This window comes from Meriones unguiculatus, chromosome 16 (genome assembly GCF_030254825.1).
Source record: "Meriones unguiculatus strain TT.TT164.6M chromosome 16, Bangor_MerUng_6.1, whole genome shotgun sequence".
In the NCBI taxonomy this organism is placed as follows: domain Eukaryota; kingdom Metazoa; phylum Chordata; class Mammalia; order Rodentia; family Muridae; genus Meriones; species Meriones unguiculatus.
In genome coordinates, this window is record NC_083363.1 from 12110825 (window position 1) to 12127957 (window position 17133).

Consider the following 17133-nt stretch of genomic DNA (forward strand, 5'->3'; position numbering starts at 1 on the left):
CTCTAATATTTAGGGTTTTTAATCAGTTTAATAAAACTATTTCTACTTCCTGCCTGGAAGTTGGAGTGAGACTCAAGACACATATCTTAAGTGCAAAAGGAACCTTTATCAGAGCACAGACACCTTGAGTGCCACTGAGGAGAGCTCTGTCCTGAACAAACATTCATCTCTATGCACAGATGTAAGAGACATGAGAGTGCAGAAGGGAGGTATGCTGGGACATTCAAACACAGTCAGCTGCTAGACGGAAGAGGGTGAGTTTCCACGTCTCAATAAATAGGTTTCTAAATACGCACTTTTTAAAGTAAAATTTCTAAATGAATCATAAACAAAGGGCAGTGTACTAAATAAAGCAGTAGCTACTGTCTCTTTATGACAGCCTAATTTATTCTTTTTCTAGCTAGGGTGATGTCTGTTTCACATAATATCTTTACTCTCACAATCGGGTACTAACAAACACATTCTCGTCGAGGGTTGATTTTAGCATTTAGCAAAATACATGTCACACATCAAACTGAGTATCAACCGTGGGAAAATCTCAGGAGGTCTCATCATGGAAGTAGAGTAAGAAACAAACTGTGGATTTCTCTACTTTTCATTCTAGTTCTTGAGGTTTCTGCATAGGTTGTTCTATTTGTTATTTCAATCAGGGAAAACGATGGTGCTCTTGGAAGGTTGGAAATACAGCTGCCCTTTTCTCTTTGTAAGGTATGATTTCTTGATTAAGGAAATTGTCTACAATGCCCCCGTGAAAAGTTAATCATATAGGGAAATGACTTCAGAATGCTTGATTTATAGGAGCTCAGTGGTGTGTCTTGTGTGGATTGTCGGTGAGCCTCTGTGTCTATGCCACCATGAAAACAATCGACTTGACTCATAAAGTGACACAGTTAATTTCTTTTCAGTTAACTGTGCATAAGAAAGTTGATGGAAGAATTTAAAACAATTATTAATCAGATCATAGAAATAATGTTCTTAAAATGTGTATGTTTTCCAACCCCTCCCCCCATTCTTGCAGCCATTTTCAAAGAGTGGAGTCATGGTGATAAAACAGATGAGCCTCTCTCAGGAGGCTCTTTCTGCTCTTAGTGTTCAAATTCACCCTTTATCAAGGCAGAAATGCACTTCCCCCAAAGTTAGCTTCTGTATGTTGGTAAACCAGCAGTTCACACAAGGAAGCCAGTAGCATGGTCAGGACAGTCAGGGAATGTAGTGATAGAATGTTTGCCTTGTTTCTGAATGTAACCCCTTCTCCTGTGTGTAATATGAAAAACTACCAATAACAGCTAAACAAAGTCTTGTCAGTTGCTGATTTTATTCTTCTCCTGTAAATGTTATCTTACCTTGCCATGTAAATTTAACTAAGATGCTTCAGAAAATTTTACTCATAATAAAAAAGGAATTTGATTTGAATTTCTGCATCATCTTTTAAGACAGTAGGGAATTAAACACAGAAAGTTGAGCTCATATAACTTCAAGGCAACTGAATTCTCAGTTTCCCTAGAAGGATCCTACTATTTTGGATGGTTATTCTAACATAATCCCAGTTTACTGGCGATAAAACATACTTAAAAAAAGAAAATCTGCATTGTTACTTGGCAGGACTTTTTCTGTCACTATTCTTCCATGGATCACTGTTATTTTCAGACTGACCCATTTTGCTTAGTCTTTTACACTATATGTATGTTTGGGGAAGAAAATCAGCCTATTCCTTCCCAGTAAATATTTACTTCTTGATATGAGAGCACACCATGAAGATTTATATGTCGGGTATTGTAGACCTAGGAGAATATTGGGATTTTTTTAAGTATGATTTTTTATTTTAATTTTTATTAATTAAACTTTATTCACTTTGTATTTCCCCTGTAACTCCCTCTCTCCTCCCCTCAGAATCCCACACATGCTCCACTTTCTCCATGTATGCCCCTTCCCAAGTCCACTGATAGGGGAGGTCCTCCTCTCCTTCCTTCTGATCTTAGTCTATCAGATCACATCAGGAGTGGCTGCATTGTCTTCCTTGGTGGTCTGGTAAGGCTGCTCCCCCCTCAGGGGGAGGTGGTCCAAGAGCAGGCCAATCAGTTCATGTCAGAAACAGTCCCTGTTCCCATTATTGTGGAACCCACTTGGACACTGAACTGCCATGAGCTACATCTGTGCAGGAGTTCTAGGTTATCTCCATGAATGGTCCTTGGTTGGAGTATCAGTCTCTGAAAAGACCCCTGTGACTTATAGCCAACCTTTGGGTAGAGGGCAGGGAATCTTATGAAAGAAGTGGAAATAGTAAGACCTGGAGAGGACAGGAGCTCCAAAAGGAGAGCAACAGATAAAAAAAAATCAGGAATACTGGGATTTTAATGTAATGATTTCCCTCATTCTAAATAAACCATATTAAAATATTTCATGCATCCACATGAAAACTTTTTTTTACTGTCAGGATATTGAGTAATTCAAAGAAATTACATCATATATAATACACTCAATAAAACTGAATTAGGAATAAAATACAGTGAAACTGCATATCAGGTTTATGGTAAAATTGGGTATCTACAAATTTATGAGAGAAAGTACTAATATTTGGGATACTAAGTATTGTAACAATGTGTTTTTAGGATAATGAATGCCTGATCTTATACTCAGTAATTCTAATTTTCATCAAGAAACTTGAATTCCATAATGTATGACCACTGATCTCTAAATTTTGAAAAACTGAAGGCTAGCTGCTTGGGTATAATAATCTAAGAAAGTAAAAACATTCCTCAGAAATTTTTTTTTTTTTTACATTTACTGTTCTGTAAGCTGCTGCTAAGTGCTTATAGAGTCAGAGCTAGAAGAGCATTGAAGCTTGTGAATAAAGTGCAAGCGAGATGCAGAGATAAGTCAGTAACACGCTGCATAGCACTTCCAGAGAGCAGAGAGAAAAGGGACATGGAAAAGAATGCCTTCTGCTTTATCCTGATGGTTATACACAGGTGTTTGGATGTTTGGAAACAAGTAAATATACAGAAGTAAGTTTAGGAGATAGAATTTTAAAGTCTAAAACACACTTATTCAGTTTGACAAACAAAACAAAACAAAAACCAAGCAGTGGTTATTTCTGGGGAGACATAGACCTTTTTCTACTAAGGGCATAATTCTAACTCATGATTTTAGGAATCCTTTAAAAATAACAGTATATAATAATAATGAGATCCTTAAGACAGTCCATGTATTAGTGGTGAATTTATTCTGTGTGTTGTGGTGGCAAAACATTCTCATGATTTCACACAGGTTGTTACTCTCATGTGTTTTCTTTTTTCACTTTACATGTTTCTCTTTTAATAAGTGTAACAGAACACTTTCATTTACATGAAGAACATGAAAACACCTGTGAATGTATACACAGGGTCTATGCAGACATATCATGAACATAAAACTTCCCATTTTACATTGTTTACTAATGGAATTATATACTATAATCTTTGGTTTCTCAGGGAATGCATTCATTCTGAGAGCAGGCTTCCTTCAATTAATAAGATATGGGGCATGGAATGGAAATCCTGTGCTGATATTCACTGACTCATTTCTATGTAGTATGATACATAACAAATTTATATGCATTTTGCCCAAATTATGCATGTCATGCACACATGAAGCTGATCATGGTCCCATGATACAGATGAGGTCAAAGAAGATAAGCTTCTAAAGGAGTAAGCAAGAAAAAACAAAACCCAATGTTGAAAACCCCGGGAGAACCTCTGGGGACTACTTTTCAGACAGGACATTGATCCATTTCCAGCACTAATTCGGGAATACATCCTCATCTAGACTCTCCTGGGTCTTTCCAACTCCGTCTCAACTTTATCATATGGAAATTAAGGGCACAGAGAGCTTAGGATTTTCAGACGGCATTCACTCTAGACAGGTAGCAGTTTTGCTAGTGGGAAAGGTGATGCCGAAAACAATATTTTATCACGGTGAAGCACATATTGTACACCAAGAGCACAGGGGACCTTCTATCCTCTAGACCTCACAGCAATTCCCCAGGGCACACTTGGAAGTTCCCATTTTATAGTTAGAATAATTCAGAGGAAGAGGTCATCAAGTCACTTTCCAACCTACACCACTAGTAACTTGGTTACCTGGCATTCGAAAATGCTTAACGAGGGCTTGCCATGATCATTACAGTTTATGAGTATATTTCTGGCAGGGTTCTTTAACAGGCCTCTTTGTTCAGAGCTTTTCCTCTATGTACCAGCACATTCCATAGTATTAACATGCATTGCTATTCTTTTCCAGGCCTAGACAGCTGCAGCCCAAACTAATGCTTAGATATTTGTAGCCAGTGTCTGTCATTCTAATTTTGTGAAAGAACTTCTGGCTTATGATTTGGACCCTAACACAAACATATATTTTTACCTCGAGCCACCAAGTTCCCATTAGAACTCAGTTTGTGATCAAACACTAAGCCTGTTTCACATATTATATCAGTTTTGTCATTGCCATGCTAGAATACCCAACAGAAAAAATGGAATGGGGAAAAGATTCCTTTGGCCCAGAGTTTTAATCTTTTTTGATGGGGAAGGCATAAAACATACAGAGAGTCCTGGCTAGAAACAATTCCTGATGATGATTCTCAGGGCCCATACGGCTGCTGTTTTCACCATATGTTACCAATATTCTATAGACTCCCCAAATAGCTCTACCAGATGGGGACCAAGTGTTTTAACACAGGAGCCTACGTGGGATGTCTCAGACCCAAGTGTGACATTCTGCCACCGCAGTCCCTCAGCTCATGGCTGTGTCATAATGCAAATAGTCAAACTGTCAGAGTCTCTGTCACCTCAGTAGTCTCAACATTAGCAAAAATTCCTAATAACTAGCTGTGAGCCCTTATTGTGATAAGAAAAATAGATACTTCAATATACAATGGTATGAAAAAATTTCTCATTCTAAATGATGGAGCAAGGGCACTGACCAAAAAAAAAAAAAAAAAAAAAAAGAACCCACCATGTTGTAGGTCTGTAGCGCATCATGGAGATCCCACACACAGGGTTTCTCTTCTCTCTGCAAGCCCTCTGTCTTCCCCTCAGGCTCAGCTCTCCCCAGGTCTGATCTCCACCCACATTTCTCACTATATTCCCTCTCCTACCCTGTTTCCTCTTCCACCACTTCTGCTATCCATTCTATTTCCCCTTCTGAATGACATTTAAGCATCCTTCCTCAGGTCCTCCTTGTTACTTATCTTCTTTGGGTCTGTCAATTGTAGTATGTTTGTCCTGAACTATATGGCTAAAATCTGCTTAGAAGTTGAGTAGAGATCGTGTGTGTCTTTCTGTGTCTGGGTTACCTCACTCAGGATGATCTTTTCTAGTTCCATCCATTTGCCTGCAAGTTTTATGATTTCCTTGTTTTTCATAGCTGAGTAGTATTCTGTTGTGTAAATGTACCACAATTTCTGTATCCATTCTTCAGTTGAGGGACATCTGGGTTGTTTCCAGATCCTGGCTATTACAAATAAAGTTGCTACAAATATGGTTGAACAAATGTCCTTGTTGTTTGGTGGAGCATCTTTTGGGTATATGCCCAGGAGTGGTATAGCTGGATCTTGAGGTAAAACTATTTTCAATTTTCTGAGAAACCACCAAATTGATTTCCAAAGTGGTTGTACAAGTTTGCACTCCTATCAGTAATGGAGGAGGGTTCCCCTTTCTCCACATCCTTGCCAGCATGTACTGTCACTTGAGTTTTTTGTGTTTTTTTTTCCACTTGAGTTTTGATCTTAGCTATTCTAAGGGGTATAAGATAATATCTCAGAGTTGTTTCGATTTGCATTTCTTTGAGGGCTAAGGACTTTGAGCATTTCTTTGTTTTTAGCCATCCAATATTCCTGTGTTGAAAATTTTCTGTTTAGCTCAGTACTCCATTTTTATTAGATTATTTGGCTTGTTGGTGTTTAATTTCTTTAGTTCTTTATATATTTTGGATATTAGCCCTTTGTCAGATATAAGATTGGTGAAGATCTTTTCCCAATCTGTAGGCTGCTATTTTGTTCTATTAACAGTGTCCTTTTCTTACAGATTTTTTTTAGTGTCATGAGGTCCTATTTATTAATTGTAGATCTTGGAGCCTGAGCTGTTGGTATTCTGTTCAGGAAGTTGCATTCAGTGCGAATGATTTCAAGGTTGATACCCACTTTCTCTTCTAATAGATTTAGTGTATGTTGTAAGTGGAGATTAATATTTACTATTGATATGTCTTCTGGCAAAGCTGCTGTTAGTCTTAAACAGCTGTATACCCAAATCACCACACAGAGACTGGGTTTATTTAGTTAACCTAGAACACAATGCTGGGCAAGAGTTACTCTCTCCTAAACCTCCATGCCCTCATAGTTTCCTAACATTTAGATTTCCCATATTATACTTGCTTTTAGTGATATATCATGTCTAGTCCATCTCCACCATGTCCCAAGATCTCTCCTCCAGCTCTGCTCCTAGTTCTCCTCTCTCCCCTTCTCCTTCCACTCATTTCCTGCCCTCTAGCTCTCCCCTCTTTCCTGTCCTCTGGCTTCCCCCATTGCACAACATTGTAACTAGTTGCTTTATTTTGGCCTGTTTACACACAGTTGAGACAGGATGCTTAGAATAAGTATCACAATGCACTATCCAGATTGAAACCAGAGAGTTGGGGGCAGGGGGAGAAATCAGCATCTGAATGAACAAGGGTAAGGTATATACATTTTAAAAGAACATTATACCAACAAGTGTATCTGGTTTTATGTTGAGGTCTTTGATTCATTTGGACTTGAGTTTTGTGCAAGGTGATAAATATGGATCTATTTGCAGTTTTCTACATGTAGACATCCAGTTAGATCAGCAATTCTTGAAAATGCTTTCTTTTTCCATTGTATGGTTTTGGCTCCTTTGTCAAAAATCAAGTATTTGTAGGTGTGTGGGTTTATTTCTGAGTCTTCACTTTGATTCCTAATATGGGGGTGGCTCTAGCTAAGATTCCTAGTAACAGGGATCATGGAAACTGAAGAGGACACCCTCAAACTGGACAACCTACCGACAAAAACTTTGACCCAAAATTTACCCTTCCTACAAGGTGTGCAGGAATAAAATAGCACAGAGACAGAAGAAATGGCTGACCAGTGCCTGCCCCAATCTGAGACCCACCCTATGGGGGAGAGCCAACCTCTGACATTATTAAAGGTACTCTGCTATGCTTGCAGAAGGGAGCCTAGCATAGCTGTCCTCTGAGAGTCTCCTCTTAGCAGTGGAGCAAAACAGATGAGATGCTGCGACTCACAGCCAAACATCGTGTGAAGCATAGGGAGTCTTATGGAAAACTGGAAAAACATGGTAGAGGGACCTGGAGTGGGTAGGAGCTCCACAAGAAGGCCAACAGAGCCAACTAACCAAGGCCCAGAGTGCCTTGCAGAAACTGAAGCACCAATGCATGCATGCAACTGAGGACCATGCATGGACTGGACCTAGGTCTCCTTCACAGTTGTAGCTGATGGATAGCTATGGATTCATGCGGAATCCCTAGTAAGGGGAACAGGGGCCTTTTCTGACATGGACTCTGTTGCCTGCTTTTTGATCAATTATCCTCAGTGGGGCTACCTGGCCAGGCCATAGGGGAAGAGGATGCACTCTAAGGTGACTCATGAAGAAAAGGGGAGTGGAGAGGGAGGGTGGGACCGGAAGGAGAGGAGGGATGTGGTATTATCGGTATTATCAGATGTAAAGTGAATAAATAAATTAACTAATTAATTTTAAAAAATGAAACAGCAGGACAAACACAAAATCCTGACTGTAATCTTGACTTGGCTAGCTCCACTCTTACATCTCTATTTTTTTGTAGGACTCCTGTTTTTCCTCAGGCCAGTTCCACATTAAAAATGTTCAATTTCTAAAAGCCATTCATTTACCAATAACTAAATTAATTAAATTAAATAAAGATTATATACATGAAATAGTGATTTTTTAAATCATGGAAATGCATAATGTCAGCAGCTTAATGTTACATGAAATGATAATAATTATCTATACATTCAAATTGTTGATATTTTAGTCTCCTCTAAATGTAGTCATAAATTTTAATTGATTTTTTCTGTAAAAGAAAAAGCAAAACATGTTGATGGCTAGTCAAAAGAAGAAGAAATATTCTGAGCTTTCTCAACATTTTGAAAATAGTCATAAGTGGTATAAATAATACATTTGATCTGGGGATTCATAGCAGATAAAAATAAACAGTATCAACTTACAGGAACCCACCCACTGTGGCACATTATTTAGAAGACAAAATTCAGAACATTAAAAAAACAAAACAAAACAAAAAAAAACAATGATCAAGTAAAACAAAAGTTTTTAATAGTCATTTATCATTTCAGGAGAGAAAGCCCAATAGAGGCATAAATTTATTAATTATATGCTATAAAACTCATTTACTACATAGAATTTGTCATGTACCCTTGAGATGAGCACTGAGACAATTCGTGGCAACATTTCAATTACCTGCCTCTGTTAGGTTATCTGCAGCCCAAGCCTAACTGTTGTCCGTGTCTTCGGATCCCTGACTGCATTGTTAAGGATATAAATGAAGTCTTTAGATCAGTGACTTGCCGAACTGCCTCACTGAAGTGAAGAAGCCCCACAGAATTGAGGCAAACCTCAGACTTAAGCACATCTGTGAAATGATCCTAAGATGATCATTTTACCAAGTGGAGCGAGAAAAAAAAAACAAAACAAAACATCAGGAAAAGCAAGGGACTAGCCGCCAAGACATCTTACAACAACGACAACAACAACAACAACAAAAGTGCAGTTCAGTGATCATCACCTCCCCACCTCATTTCTGGAGACTGAGGGCTAAATCTACCATAAAAGACATTAAAAGACAGAATTCAGGAAGCAAGAAAAAGAAAAAAAACTAACTAAACCCAACCAACTGAACCAAATAAGATACTCACCATCTTCATCTCCAAAATAATAAACCAAAAACAAAGAAAACAGATGCCCAACATTTCCATTCTTTAAAAATAAACAAAACTTATTTCTGATTACCAGAGGGAAGAAATTCTAATGGATTTAAGTAAAAGCCCTACCAATACCAAATAATCAGCCCTGAAAACATTCACACAAGTAAAATTACACAGATTGACCTGTTTATATATCACATAACAATAATTAATGAAAAAAAAGAGGGCATAAGTTTGAAAGAGAGAGAAAGAAGGAATATATGGGAAGGTTTGGAGGGAGAAAAGGAAAGGGGAGAAATGATGTGATTACATTAAAAATAAAATTTCAAAAATAAAAGAAAGAAAGAAAAAAAATCTGTTGGATACCATATAGTGATTTGTATTCATATGCTGCTTAAGAAGTCCATTTGTAAAGTTGAGAATACTTCAGCAATGCATCGGAAACAATATCCAAAAGCACTTTTTTTATCACTGAAAACTTTGTGAGTAGGAAATTCCTTAATTTGAAATTCCTACAAAGAGCAAGTATGCTTTTTTTTTTTTTTGCTTAAACTACACTGCCTGAAATTACGAAAAAGAAACACTATATTCAGTGGTTTTTCTAAAGCATCCATCGGTTGAATACTACTAGTTTAGTATTGCTTGATCCACATTAGAAAACTACATATGGTTGAAATACTACTGTCATTTTAAGTAGAATTACTTGGTATATAATAATTTGTTTTTAAAATTACTGTGGGAAGTGCTTTGAAAATCAAGCAAGTCATTGTGGGATTCTTGTTTTTGTCAAATAGACCCTAAGAACCTACATCATGCTGATTTCTACACTCTGTTCAAAGGTGAAGGCTTTGACCATTTCATATTCTCTCTGTCCTTACAAAAAAAAACACACTTCACTTTTCAGAGCAGCACAAATTATTTTTAATTAAATTTTTATTTTTTATATTAATTACAATCTATTCACCTTGTATCCCAGCTGTAGCTCTCTCCCTCCTCTCCTCCCACTCCTACCCTCTCTCCCTCATCTCCTCCTATGCCCCTCTTCAAGTCAGTCCAGGGATAGGGGAGGTCTTCCTCCCCTTCCATCTCACCCTGGCCTATCAGATCTCATCAGGACTGGCTGCATTGTTCTCCTCTGTGGCCTGACAAGGCTGCTTCCCCATCTGGGGGAGAGAGTCAAAGAGCCAGCTGCTGAGTTCATGTCAGAGACCTTCCCTGTTCCCCTTACTAGGAAACCCGCTTGGATCCTGAAGTGCCATTGGCTACAATCTGAACAGGAGGACCCTGGGTAAGATGATCAAACCTCACTCAGAATGGCAAACTGGACAGACATTGGAAGAAGGAGAAAACAGGGAACAGGACAGGAGCCTACCATGGAGGGCCTCTGAAAGACTCTACCCAGCAGTGTATCAAAGCAGATGCTGAGACTCATAAACAAACTGGGCAGAGTTCAGGGAATCTTAGGAAAGAAGGGGGAGATAGAAAGACCTGGAGAGGACAGGAGCTCCACAAGGAGAGTAACAGAACCAAAATATCTGGTCACAGGGTTCTTTTCTGAGACTGATACTCCAACCAAGGACCATTCACAGAGATAACCTAGAACCCCTGCAACATAAATTATTAACCCAGCATCTGATCACAGGGAAGCTCAAAAGCTTATGTGTAAAGGTAATTGGGAAGAGAAAGGATGTGGGTTGGGGGCAGGGAAGTGGAATCTAAAGCCTCAAGAACTCAGCATAAGGACAGGTACCCAGGAGAACCATGCTGAGCATGGTTCTTGGAAAGACCAGGTGCTGCACTTTAAAACAACTAAACACGGAGGCATCATCCACGCACCATTCCTAAATGATTTCCATCAGAACCCGCTCAGTAGGAGCTGCAAAGCAGCAACCACACCAAACCTAATCACTGTGGTGATGGCCAAGTGGGGAGAAGAATCCACATCAATTCCTTCCCATAACAACGCAGCCCTGAGTTTGCCCTTTTCTTCATATGTGAGGATCTCTGATTGCCCTGTTATTTTAATTGACCTCTTCCACCCTTCCAATGACTGTCAAGACTGGTGATGGAGCCATTCTGCCACCCAGGTGCATTTTGTTCTTCAAGGAATCAAGCATCAAATTGGGATGACCTGTTCATATAGAGCATTTCCTGTTTGGGTCACGGACATTGGTAGAACGCATTTTCAGACAGGTTCTTGACCAGCACCTCCGCTCTTATTTTGTATCATAGCACCCAGGCCATTCTTCTTACCACTGGTTTTATAGACCCACAGTTTATGGAAATGAAAATTTTACTCTATCCTAGCCATTGCCTTGATGGCCTTTGCCTTAAATTCTGCATTTATAAAAAGTCACTCACTAATATTTTCACCCAGGAGTAATGGTGTGTCTGTGCTACATGATTCAATTTGTCATAATTCAGGCTTATTTGTATAGTACACATAACTAACATAAACGTCAGCATGAAGAAGTGTGCACATATCATAACATGATGTTTCTTTCCTTAAATAAATGGATAACTTTTCATAATTAATCTTTTTTATCATTTTTAATAATTATAATAATACTAGGATCATGACAAAATGCTTCAGCTCCATGGTCATTTCCATATTTCAGCTGCTGCTCTTAGTATTGTGGTCAACCAATTATTTCCTGAAATCTTTTTATGTTTTGAATGTATATCCCAAACTGAGAATAGGATTAGTGTGAGAAAATATAGGCTGTCATAGAATTCTAATAACCTTAGAGACCATTTGATGAGGTAAGCAACGACTTATTTTGTGGAGGCTCAGAAAGCTTCCTCTTGTCACTGCAGTTACACATTCAGATGGATGTCACCACTGACCTTTCAGAAAGCCATCCTCCAGTACAAATGAAACAGGCTGAATGTGTTGCCCTATATACAGCTGGCTGGTGATGGACACAGCCAAATGGCTTTGCATAACAATATTTATCTTGCAGCAGCCGCCAGGAAAGGAGTAAAATATACGGGAAAGGCTGACAGGAGGGTACCTTTATAATTCACAGGAGAATGGCTCCCTCATCAGTGTGAGCCACTTCCACAGTAAACAAAATAATTCAGTGACTTGATGATGAGCTGAATAAGAAATAGAGCAATGGTGATGGGTAAGTTTGAAATCATGGTTTTAATATCATGTACATCTACATGTCATCTACAAGCAATAGCTAGAACGCTAACATTGTATAAAAGACTAGTTTTTCTGCAGCTAGAAACAAGTTAGGGAACTGCAGCACTATAGAATGAGATAAAATATTCCCCTGTGTTATCCAAATGTGAGAATTACCACATTACACCAAAGAGCAGTTATTTGACACCAACATACATGACTGTGTTATCTCCCAAGAAACATTTTACAGTTGGATCTATTTCAATACGTTGCAAGATGGTGCAATTACTGTGAAATAATCAAATGAAACAATTTTGAGACAGAGCCTTACTATGTAGACCAGGATGGCCTTAAACTTACTACGTAGCCAAGGCTTGAACTCACCAAGACCTGCCTCAGGATTAGAAGGGTGTGCCAGCACTCCTTCCTAGACAAATTTTAGTTTCTTCTATCATTACAATTGCTTTGTCTCCAAGTAAATAATCTGCTGTAGAAAATTCTAGTTTTTATTTAGTGAAAATTGCCTGTGATTTATTCTAATTTCAGTAGTAGCTAGTCTTTGATCAGGAATTATTCTGGAGTATTGTGTCAATACACTCAAGGAGTTTAACTGTTTCCAGTTGACAATAATCTTGCAGAGCAATGTGGCAAATGTGCCTGATGAGTTAGCAGAATACATGCTTAGTAGAAAAGAACAATCCTTCCAAAAGCATATGTAGTAAATACAAACTCCCTTTTATCTCCAAGAGAGATTTATATGCTTTTCCACATCTCCTTATCTAAGTAGTCTATCTTATGTAAATGTGGAAAACACATAAGTTACACAGATACTTTATTTGAAATAAGTGCATTAATACAGAAATATGAGAGTGGAGGAAAGAGGAGAGAGGGAAGGGGAGGAAGGGGAATACAGATCAGCAAGTTATATCTATCACTATTTCATATCACTGGTCCAGCTTTAAGTCATTGAAAGGGCCACAACCCAGGCCTGGTCCAAGTGAGAACCTCAGTTTTTATTAAGGTCTCTGAAATATTATAAAATTGGATCCTTGAAAACAGGATATTATTACTTTATTACTGCCACTGAAAATCTGGGCACAAGGGTCTTTTCTGAGACTGATACTCCAAACAAGGACTATGCATGGAGATAACCTAGAACCCCTGCACAGAAGTAGCCCATGGCAGCTCAGTCTCCAAGAGAGTTCCCCAGTAATAGGAACAGGGACCATCTCTGACATGAAATCATGGGCTAGCTCGTTGATCACCTCCACCTGAGGGGGGATCATCCTTACCAGTCCTCAGAGGAAGACAAAGAAGCCAGTCCTGATGAGGCCTGTTAGACTGTGGTCAGATGAAAGGGGAGGTTCATTGGACTGGGGGAGGGGCATAGGAGAAGAAGAGGGAGGGAAAGTGGGATTGGGAGGGGATGGGGAAGGGGCTACAGCTGGGACTTAAAGTGAATAAACTGTAATTAATAAAAAGAAAAAGAAAAAAGAAAATGGGCAGAAAAGGAGAAATTAACACATTGTTTAGTGTTAATTTGATTGGAAATACCCGGTTTAATGGGAAGCTTTTTGGGGTTCCCTAGATTACGAATGCCATCGTCCCGAGCTATTTCCAATTCTCACATTGAGGGCAATTGTGTACACTCCACAGTACCTGGCAGAGATCATTTTGATCTCCATAGTTTTAGAAATTTCATGTAAAATGAAAAGAGAAAATGGAAAACCTTTATTGTAGGTTGATATTTACATTGAGTGTTGATACTCAACTGGTTTTGGCAGCTTTCTGTGGAGTTGGCAGTTTTTGTAAAATGTGTCAAGAAAGAAGCACAGCATTTTGTGCAGATCTAGGCTGTCTTCAGAAGCCCTTGCAGCCTTGACAATGTCTTCCTGCACCCTTTAGAAAGGAGGGGCCAGGTGAGCACTAGAGGAGACAGACACCAGTGCTGCAGCAAGATCCACAAGCCCCACAGAGTCACATGCTTCCTTTAGTAAAAGTAACGATTTTATTTCAGCTCAGTTTTAAACACAAATAAATTGGCTAAAAATAAGGAAAGGGCTCGCACACACATCCTGGCACGCTCGTTGGCTTTACGCTTCTGCTTAAAAAGTCAGACTTGGATCTTAAAGAAATACAGGTTTGTCCTGAATAAAGATAGTTAATTATGAGTAAAGCATAAATCTGCCTGTGAAAAAGAGAGTCTTTTCCCAGTGTAGCACTTTAATGTATTTTATTCCCTTGTCTAGAATTACAATTTAGTTCCAACATGTTCGAGCTGGTCTAAATTATTCACTCTGTATGTTTTCATTGTAGACGAAATTAACTTTTAAATAATAAAAATACATTTTCATAATCGCCTAATACTTTAAAAAGTAGTGTTTGTTCTGAATTTTTTTTTAATGGAGGCTAGCAACACTATGGGCACTTTGGCTGCTCACAAAGAGCATGGACGGACGTGGGACTTGACAGTCCTTTCTCAAGTGAGTAAAAGGAGAAACCATCAAAATAAAGCCACAAATATTTCCGGGTCATTGTCAGAATGTTATCTTGTTAAAATGCTTGTTACTTTTCTCAGTGTAGGTCTAAGTAGGATGACAGGGGAGAACCGAAAAGCAGTTCTTCGGTGGGTGACCTGACATAATCCCTTTCCTTAAAGTGTAATTGCGGAACAAAACTCCCTTAAGTAAACTAGCAACAGCCCGGGAACGTCAGATAGACTCACAGTGGAGAAGATGCCTATAGAGCGCTCTTGCACAGGCTGGCTCCGAACATCACCATCTTCACAAGACCCAACAGAGGAGGGCGCTTTATGGCTATTTTAAAGTTTAAGCACATGAAGTTCCAGAACAAAATCTCATATATTTTTGATTTTGAGAAAGTAATTTTTTTTTTAAATATAACTCCGTATGGTTGGGTATTACATCTAATTACCGCAGACAGTCTGAATGGAGTGGAGTTCAGGCTTCTTCCCCGCTGTCAGCTGGAGCTGCGTGCTGTCTTTGAAGTCCATGAAGATGACCTGTTAGCCAAGCTCAACCGCTGTGTCACACCAGTTTTAAGCCTTAATCTGTACCAGATTCCCAGTGTGGTCCCTTCCTTGTGAGGAACCCATTTCACTTCAGCTAGGTGATTCTGTGCGTGATTGTCAGCTCAACCTACTTACAGAAACATCCCAGAACATATATGATTCATGCTTGCGATTACTCAGATCATTCACTACTCATACAGAGCTGAAGACTTATATCCACCGAAAGAGTCTTTTGCGACACAACCCCAATGAAGCATTTCTAGGAGCGATCTATTATAAAGTCTTGGACAGAAAATTAAAGATGAATCATTTATGGACTTTGAAAAGAGTCTCTGCTAATATCAAATCAAATGCTAAAATTAAAAAAAAACTTATTATAGAAAGTACTGGTAAACACAGAACTCGCTCACCATTCCGACTCTCTTCGTCAATGGCCACGATGGTAGCTGGTGGTCCTCCTCTAGCTAGTTTGCAATCTAGAGAAAAGATAAGGAGAGACTATAATTAACAAATGTAAGGGAACATACCCAAAACTAGACTCACATACACACACACATACACTGATCATAAAATCTTACTATAAAATGAATATACATTTTAAGGGTTTTACTATTGAAAGAAAACATTTTCTAAGGTGACATGTTTCTATGACATTATAGCCAAACACTGCTCAAACCTTACTGTGAAACCAGAGAAGATGGGTTCTGGGCAGAAATAATGAAATGCTAATTTAAAGCAGAGAAATAAAATAGAGGGATGATTAACAGGATAAACGATGAGAAAACTCCACAACAGAAACAAACATAATTGGAAATTAATTGTGAAAAAGGGCATAATTAAAGAGAGTGAACAGAATTTTAATAATGCTCTAAGAACAATAAAGTAAAATGGACAAACAAGGGATGCTCATGAGGTGCTAGGGAATATTTTAGTCACCTTACCCTCATATTGCCAGTCTGGAGTCAAAGTACAGAATCACCAATGGGAGCAGATCAGAAAACAGAAGAAAGAAAGGAAGAAAGGATACATGTATATATTTAGCAAGAGATTTATAGATACATGAAAGTCATTATACAGTAATAGAAGAATTACCTAACGATCTTTGAAAAGGGGACACATCAGATTCTATAATTTGAATATAATATTGACACCAAAATTAGATAATATATACAAACTCCATTATCATAGAACTACTTAACAGTATTTTTGATTAGTGTAACAATAACATAAAGTACAGAAAAATATATTTTAAAAATATAAATTGTTTTAAAGAGTGTTTAGTCCTACACTGAAATCTTCAGAATAGTGTCTGTCAATCAGAAGTGATAATGAATTCATATTTTAGATGCTCATCTTACCTTATTAAGTATTATTCAATAATGATTCTAAAAATAGCATTATAACATCCATAAATTGAAAGTGGCAGCTAAGCTTACACATGAACATTTCAGAATCAGAAGGCACTCCTTGGAGTTAAACAAAAGGTGATTTATATGTGTCTATATATGTGTTTATAACACACTTATATGCATGCTGGAAATTATCTTAATACCCATGAAGGTTATTTCAAGATTTGCTGATAAAAACATTTGCTGATTTTTATGTATGTCAGCATAGGTGATATCGTTTTTCTAGGCACAGCTCTGTGGGTGATTGTGCACTCTCTTCTAAAGGGGATAAGCTGAGAGGCCAGCAGTGTTCACCTTTGTCAGTGTTCAAGAGTTCGTCTTCATGGTTCACATCTATGGTAGCTCTGCACTCCTCTCTCTCCTTCCTGTATCTCCCAACACCTTGGCTCTCTGTCTATCCCCTCTGCTTTCACAGAGATTTCTATCATCAGCCTTACGGAGACCCCATTCCTGGGTGTATCTGTTCATTTCATGAGACCTACCTGCATACAATTCAACAAAGATAAAATAAGGACATTTATTTTGCCAAAACATGTTCTGGGTTCCCTTTGAAGTAAAGAGAAACTCCGAATAACCATCTCAGTTTTTTGTCCTCTGCCCC

The 17133-nt window shown here is 38.4% G+C and overlaps 1 protein-coding gene across 4 annotated transcripts in view; it reads right to left on the bottom strand.

Moving 5' to 3' along the window:
• Positions 1-17133, bottom strand: part of Pcdh15 (protocadherin related 15) — a 1462904-nt gene that overhangs the window by 525949 nt on the left and 919822 nt on the right. For all 4 annotated transcript variants that reach the window (XM_060369368.1, XM_060369370.1, XM_060369367.1 and 1 more), the window contains exon 5: positions 15534-15599. In XM_060369368.1, the coding sequence (XP_060225351.1) occupies positions 15534-15599 (66 nt within the window). The remainder of the gene's footprint in view (positions 1-15533; positions 15600-17133) is intronic.